Here is a 7,379-nt window from a genome sequence, read left to right as displayed (position 1 = left end):
CAGGATGACCTCTTCTCGAGCAAGGAAAGTTAGGTCAGGGCTAGCAACATGGACCCTTGTTCTATGTCTCCACATCACCCTGAAGTGACAGGGTTGTGGCCTTCCCTTCTGTCTTGTGGATTTCTCAGGTGTAGGGGATGTTGGGGGTGGGGTTGAGAACAGATGTCTACATGGGAGGCCAGAGGCCCAGCTACAGGGTGAGATGAGGTGCTGTCCCAGACTCTGGAGACATTGGACTTCTGGCCCCAGCTGGGTCCCTGAGACAAAGGCGCATGCCGGGTTTGTCATTCCCTTCTCAGTCTCCACAGGCACCTGTGCTGGTCATGTCTTTAGGGATACTCCAAAGTCTGAGTGGTCACCTCTCCCCTGAATCAGGAGTCTCTCCTCACAGCTCCAAAAGAACAGTAGGGAATGACAAGGTTTTAGTATTAATTTTTATTACATTTATTTATTAATTTATGGCCTGTGACTTGTTTGTAAATCAGAGGTCAACTTGCAGCTTTCAGCTGCCACCATGTGGATTCCACAGTTGAACCCAGCAGGTCTGGCAGCAGGGCCTTTCTGTATGTCATGGGTCCCCCTGTCCCTTCTCTGGCCTAGCAGCCAATGTGCAGGGTCCTTGAGAGCTCTGGCTGCTGGTGACAGGGTAGAGCAGAGCCAGGTGCTCAATGCCTTGCACAGGCAGTGGGCGGGCACTGTAATGCAGGACCAGCTCAGGCACGCTGGGGAAGGGCCCACTGTGCTGTCCTAGTACCACCTGGTTCTCCCGGGTCTTCGCGAATTTCAGGTGCATGGAACCCTGGTTACTTCTGTGGGACAAGGCAGAGCATCGGTTTCCCAGACCCATTAAACTCTCCATCTCTCCACAGCTGCCTTCCTATAGGTGCAGGTAGGCACTAGCCTCCAGGAACACCTCTGGCAGTCCCACTCAGCACTTCTCTGCAGAACAGTCACAAGTGGCCTCTTGTCCATGACTGTGTAAGAAGCTAAGCTCTTGGCCAGTCAGAGGGACCAGAGAGTAGAAGCACTTGTAGCCAGTCTGATTCTACAGGACCCACATAGTGGAAGGCAAGAACTGAACTCCCAAAATTGTCCATTGACCTGCACACCCACATGCACACAAAAATGAAATAAAATAAGTATCTCATCACTTGAAAGGTAGAGGCAGGCAGATTGCTACAAATTCAGGACTCAGGACTAGCCTGGTCTACATAGTGAGTTCTGGGCTAGCCACAGCTACATAATAGGGCCTCCTACTCAAAATAAAGAAATAATTTAAATAAACACATTATTCATTTATTTAATCCCAGCACTTGGGAGGCAGAGACAGGCAGATCTTTGTGAGTTTAAGGCCAGCCTGGTTTACTTAGTGAGTTCCAGGCCAGCTTGGAGTCTGCAGTAATACTACTTCCTTCCATGTTCAACCTGGCCTCGATGGATCTCAGCCCAGTTTGGCTGTCACTTCTGTAAAAAACCCTTCCCTCATAGCCTCTCATCTTCCATAATCCTAGTTAGGAACTCAAGATCACCAGTGTCTCAGTGAGGAGACACTGGAATACAACAGATTCTCAACTGATGCTGAGTCAATGAAGAGACTGATTCTACTGCTATGCGCCCTTTCAAATTTTTAAAAAAATGTATATATGTATGTAGACATGTGTGTATGTGTATGTGTATATGTGTATGTATGTATGTATGCATGTGTGTGTATGTATGTGTGTGTATGCATGCATGTATCAGGAGTACACATATGGAGGTCAGAGGACACCTTGTGAATTTGTGGCAGTCTGTTCTCTCCTTTCACCATGTAGGTCCTCAGATTGAACTCAAGTTCTTCAGGCTTGGTGGCAAGCACCTTTACCCACTGAGCCATCTCACCAGCCCAGATTTATTTATTTATTATTTTATTTACTTACTTAATTTTGGTTTTGCTTTGTTTTGCCGCCCTAGTGGTGGGATTAAAGGCACACGCTACAACTGCCCAGGAAATTTTAGTTTGTGTGTGTGTGTTTGCCGTACCCATAGTGACCAGAAAAGAAAGGGCGTCATATTTCCTGGGGCTGGGATTACAGGCAGTTGTGAGCCCATGATATAGGGACTGAACCCAGGTCCTCCTGAAAAACAGCAAGTACCCTGACACCGAGCTGCTCCTCTCTCTCTCTCTCTCTCTCTCTCTCTCTCTCTCTCTCTCTCTCTCTCTCTCTCGATTTTATTTATTTTATGTGAGCACACTGTAGCTGTCTTCAGACACCAGAGGAGGGCATCAGACCCCATTACAGATGGCTGTGAGCCACCATTGGTTGCTGGGAACTGAACTCAAGACCTCTGGAAGAAGACTGGAGAGGTGGCTCAGAGGTTAAGAGCACTGACTGCTCTTCCAGAGGTCCTGAGTTCAAATCCCAGCAACCACATGGTGGCTCACAACCATCTGTAATGAGATCTGATGCCCTCTTCTGGTGTGTCTGAAGACAGCTACAGTGTACTCATATATGATAAATAAAAAATAAAATATATTAAAAAAAAAGACCTCTGGAAGAGCAGTCAGTGCTCTAACCACTGAGCCGTCTCTCCAGCCCCTCCTCTCCTTCTCTGCTTTTATTGAGCCGTCTCTCCAGCCCCTCCTCTCCTTCTCTGCTTTTATTGAGCCGTCTCTCCAGCCCCTCCTCTCCTTCTCTGCTTTTATTGTAGCACAAAAAATCCTCCTGCCTGCCCTAACCCTGGGGGATGACAGGCCACGTGATGCCACACTAGACTCACACTTTAGGTTACACTTTTTCAGGCATCTTTAGGAAATAGAGCCTCAAACTCAAGTGCTTTCTAGAACATTCTGAGAATCTCTCTTCAAACAGACAATCACAGCAGCATTTTGCATTTTGGACAGGGCCATTCAAAGGAACTATAAGAACCTTGGGCATTGGTTCCCAGCACAACCTGAGGTTTGGATCTTTTTTTTTTTTTTTTTTTTAAAGATCTATTCATTTATTATATATAAGTGCACTGTAGCTGTCTTCAGATACACCAGAAGAGGGCATCATATCTCATTACAGATGGTTGTGAGCCACCATGTGGTTGCTGGGAATTGAACTCAGGACCTCTGGAAGAGCAGTTGGGTGCTCTTAACCACTGAGCCATCTCTCCAGCCCCTTAGGCTTCCAAGCTCATTCCCTATTGGACCCATCTAGCCACTGGTCAGGAGCGCCCCCATCCGCCTGGAAGGCCCGCCTACCTCCAAAAGCCCCATCCACTGGCCCAGGAACCATACCCATTACCCCTGGAGCTCCACCCACTCTCCCAGAGCCCCACTCACTGGCCTAGGAGCCCCACCCACTAGCCTGGGAGCATCACTCTAGTGTGTCCCTAAGGCTGTGTCTCACCTGAGGGACAGAATGCAGTCCTGAGCCCTGGTCTCGCTTAGCCGCACAAGGTAGCTGCCTTCCTTGCAGAGGGACAGAAGGTTCTCGGCCTCCACTCGGCTCAGGGGACCATGAAACCACCTGGGCAGAGTGGAGATAGACACCTCAAGAAGGTCAGCAGCTTCACACAGCTGAGGAGAGTGAAAGGACAGGACCCCAGGGCAGTGAGACACTTCCCTTGGACGTGATGAATGGGAGCCAGCCTGGGCTACATGAGACATTCACCAAAGAAATGAATGAATGAATGAATGAATGAATATATGAGGCCCCAGCTCCCCTACAGATCGAAGAGTCCTAGGGGCCACCCCTCCAACAGGGGCTGCACTCACGGCTGCTTCTCCAGGGCCAGAGCTGTATCCACACGCTCCGCAGGCTGTGGTCTCCAAGGCTCCTTGGTGGAGCATGGAGTCCGTTCCCAGTCAGGACCATGAAATTGCACTGGAAGATGAGGGAGAGAGGTTAAGTCCCATTCACTCAGGTGGCAGAGCAAAAGCTCTCCAAAGGGATTTCAGTGATGGGAATGGAGTATAAGATAGGACAGGATTGACACAGGAGCTGAGATTGGTCTTTGGAAATGAAATGGCAAGGCCACCCAGAGATCAGGCTACCATGGTAGGGGAGGGGCGGTATTTTAACTGACAAATCAGAGCACGGGGGTGTGGCTAACAGGGATAGGTTATAAGTTTGTAATCAGGGGTCACTTTGGCAGTAAAGGTGCTTGTGGGGACCCTAGGCTCCATAGTGGAAAGCACATTCTGGTTCAAGTCATGGCCCCATTTCATCCTGACCTGGACTATTTGATACTCAATAGGTTGATCCTATTACCCCTTTACTTGATTTAGCAATGAATTGTGTGACCCCAAGTCCATCACTGGACAGCTCCTAAAACCTCCACTCTGCCTTCCACTAGCTCACACATAACTAGCTCCATATAACTAGTGCATTCTAGTGCTTAGTCTACACTCACTCTGTTGGGTTGGGTCTATAATAACCATAGGTCCCCAAACTTCAGAGAACAGGGTGAGTCCCTTCAACTCTCCTTTCTGCTCCCCCAATAGGCATTTTCTCTGGGGAAGAATTGGCAGAAGTTCACACATTGGTAAGAACTGAGGCACTGGAGGGAAGCGGCCTTGGGGAGAGGGGACTGGCCTTGAGCGTACCTGCGAAAGCCCTGGAAATGTGATCTTTCTTCCACTCCCAGGGCTGGTCATATTCATCTGCTGGCCTCTCATCCTCCAGGGGCCTCCGGCTCTGGCCTGAAGAGCCTCCATCTTCTGGTTTCATATCCTGCTCCTCATATGGGGTATCGTAAAGCTGGACAGCTCTACTCGGCTGTTCTGGGGTGGGTGGGGACACTGGTCACCCTCCCCTCCCAACAGAACATTCCCCTCACCCCTGGACGTGTGCTCACCGCTGGAGATGTTCCGGGCGTCATAGGGCTCCATGTACCCATTGTTGGGGGCTGGTGGCTGAGGCTGGGCATCGAAAGGGTCTGAGTACTCAGTGTCTGCTTCCGGCTGCTGGGAAAGGCTGGGGCTAGCTCTGGATAACCCTGCTGTGGGACACTGTTGCCCTGGCTGAGCCATTTCACACTTCTCAGATCTAGGCTGGTCAGGGAGTCTCACAGTACCCTCCTATCCCTGCCTCACCAAGGGCCACTAGATTTCAAGAACATGTCACTATACTCAGCTCTTGAAGTGGGTTCTGGGAATTTGAGCCCAGCCCTCTCTCTGATATTGTTCTACTAGCAGCCCTCAAGCCCTTAGTGAGGACAAAGCCTATTCTGCAGAAGCACAGAGAGGGTAATGACCTGGGCAGGGTCACACAGCTGGTGAGTATGAGACAGGCTTTGATCCCAGTCTGTCTGTCTCTCTGTGTTTCTTCCTCCTCTCATGTCTCCCTCTTCCAGAGATTTGTGGGGCAGGAGGATTACAAGTTTTAGGCCAGTTTGGGCTGCACAGAGAGAACCTGTCTCAAAACCAAACCAAACCAAACCAAACCAAACCAAACCAAACCAAACCAAACCAATAGAGCAATGGTTCTGGACCTTTCTAACACTGCAACCCTTTAACACAGTTCCTCATGTTGTGGCGACCCCCAACCATAAAATCATTTTGTTGCTACTTCATAAATATAATTTTTAAATGAATTATGCTTTATTTATTTATTTTCTGTGTTTTCTATGTCTTAGGTGACCCCTATGAAAGGGTCATTCAGTCTCAAAGGGGTTTCAAAGCAGGGCACCAGGTCCAGCTTCCATCATGACATCCTGTGACACTTCAGAAGTGGAGGCAGGAGGATCAGGAGTTCAAACTCATTGTACTTAGTTTGAGGCCAGCCTGGGCTATATTGGACCACGTCTCGCACAAAACAAAAACACCTACCCTCTGTATCCCTGAAGGGAGAATGGATCAAGGGGGACACTGGTTAGTCCAGATCCTAGACTCTCCAGGGGGCAGGGGATGAGGTGGGGAATCCAGGGTGACAGGGATGGAGCACCTGTGCAGGTCCACACCCACCTCTTCCCCCAGGCTGCCCAGCAGGGTCTTAGCTCTGGCCAAGTTCACAGCCTCCACCTTGATCAGCCGGTGCCTGGGAGAGTTGTACTTGGGGTCGCTGGACTCGGTGATCTCTGACTCGGGACGGCCATTGGAATCCTCATAGGGGTCCTCGAAGTCAAGGTCCTTCTGTTCACGGTAGGCCCGCAGGATGTCGCTCTCAGTATAGTCGGGGGTGGGCGGTTGCGGAGGGGGCCTCCGGCTGCCCAAGTTCAGATAGTCCCGGAGCCACTTGGCCATTGGTGTCTCCAAAATATGCTGGTGTCAAACAAGGGCCTCCATGTCGAGCTCTGCAGCTCGACCTGGGGTTGGGGGAGGAAGGAGGGGAGAGGAACGGGTGACAAAACGGAGAAGAGAGAGGAAGAGGACAAGGAGGTTGGAAGTCAGGAGTCTTTGGCTGGGCTCAGAGCAGAGAGGGCAGCAAGTGGCAACCCTAGTGCTGTGGGAAATGTGAGCTTTAGGGTCTGTGTGTGGTGTCAACAGGGCAATCTCACATCTCCTCTTCAGCTCTGTGCATCAAGTTGCCAGAGGCTGAGCTGCCCCAGCGGTCCCGGTAGGGCTGCTGTCTAATCTGGTGAGGCCGCCCCACCGGCCCGAATTCTATATAAATCTCATGCCCCCACCCCCAATCCTTTATCCCCCATCCCTTAATCTCTCAATCTCGGGATCCTTTAACTCCCCTTCCCGTATCCCTTAACCTCCCAATCCCTTACCCTGCTCCATTTCCTTTAACCTCCAGGTTCCCTAACTCCTGTCACACACCGCCCCCTGAATCCCTTAATCTCCCCTATCCCTTAACTGCCTGTAGCCGCGGCCACCACACAACAAAAGGGACTTAAACCTCTGGGTCCAGGATTCTCAGGGCCACGGGAGGGGCGAGGACAATCGCATCCCATTAGGTCCCACCCTCGACCAGCGGGGACAGACCTGCAGACCTCAGACCTTCTGTGGCTCTGGGATGGAGACAGCAGGACCCAGACCCTGGAGGGTCCCAGAGGAAAAGGCCACCGGAGCGGGGACCGAGTCACCCTTGGGACCAAGGCCGGGCAGGGATTGGGCGAGAGGCCCGAGCATTGCGCAGGGTCCTGGCAGGAGGTGGCGCAGGGCGGGAGGCGTCCACCGTCACCGCTGCGTCCCTTGCTTTGTGCAGGGCGAGGGGGAGGGGCGGGAGGCTTCTGCAGCTGCGGGTCTGCGAGCGGAGGGAGGGAGGGAGATGGGCTCAGACCTCAAGGGCTGGAGATGGAGCCGGGAGGTCGAACCCCAAGGAGAGAAAGGGCGGGCAGTAGTCAGCCAGACTGACCCAAAAGCCATGGCCAAGGGTCTGTGTCCCTTAGTCTCCCCAACCGGTAAGCGGTGCAGGAGGCATTGACAGAGGAGAGTAACTGCTAAGGGTCTTAAGTAGCCCAGG

The 7,379-nt window shown here is 51.6% G+C and overlaps 1 protein-coding gene across 6 annotated transcripts; it reads right to left on the bottom strand.

Moving 5' to 3' along the window:
• Window positions 1-417: 417 nt before the first annotated feature.
• Window positions 418-7,112, bottom strand: Shd (src homology 2 domain-containing transforming protein D). 6 transcript variants are annotated; one of them, NM_001108223.1, is made up of 7 exons: window positions 6,899-7,112; window positions 5,933-6,273; window positions 4,825-4,930; window positions 4,574-4,750; window positions 3,743-3,851; window positions 3,375-3,494; window positions 418-809 (listed from the first exon to the last, which is right to left on the bottom strand). In NM_001108223.1, exons 2-7 carry the CDS (start codon window positions 6,209-6,211, stop codon window positions 569-571), a joined length of 1,032 nt encoding a protein of 343 aa, NP_001101693.1. In that variant the 5' UTR covers window positions 6,212-6,273; window positions 6,899-7,112; the 3' UTR covers window positions 418-568. The 6 variants fall into 6 exon arrangements, with proteins under 6 accessions (NP_001101693.1, XP_087422399.1, XP_087422403.1 ...); XM_087566273.1 differs by having other exon boundaries at window positions 421-809; window positions 4,825-4,933; window positions 6,899-7,026; XM_087566277.1 differs by having other exon boundaries at window positions 421-809; window positions 4,574-4,700; window positions 4,825-4,933; window positions 6,899-7,026.
• Between the last annotated feature and the right edge of the window lie 267 nt (window positions 7,113-7,379).

Source organism: Rattus norvegicus, chromosome 9, assembly GCF_021556685.1.
Source record: "Rattus norvegicus strain SHRSP/BbbUtx chromosome 9, alternate assembly SHRSP_T2T, whole genome shotgun sequence".
Taxonomy (NCBI): Eukaryota; Metazoa; Chordata; class Mammalia; order Rodentia; family Muridae; genus Rattus; species Rattus norvegicus.
Note: the sequence above shows the minus strand (reverse complement) of the source record. Positions and strands in the feature narration are given on the sequence as shown.

What these genes read in the sequence shown, in the direction of transcription:
- Shd (XM_087566273.1), bottom strand. Translation starts at nt 6,211, where the DNA reads ATGGCCAAGTGGCTCCGGGACTATCTGAACTTGGGCAGCCGGAGGCCC. An exon ending in CTGGCCCTGGAGAAGCAGCC is followed by an intron (nt 3,495 to 3,742) that starts GTGAGTGCAGCC and finishes CACTCTGCCCAG; the next exon opens with GTGGTTTCATGGTCCCCTGA. An exon ending in GACTGCATTCTGTCCCTCAG is followed by an intron (nt 810 to 3,374) that starts GTGAGACACAGC and finishes CTTGTCCCACAG; the next exon opens with AAGTAACCAGGGTTCCATGC.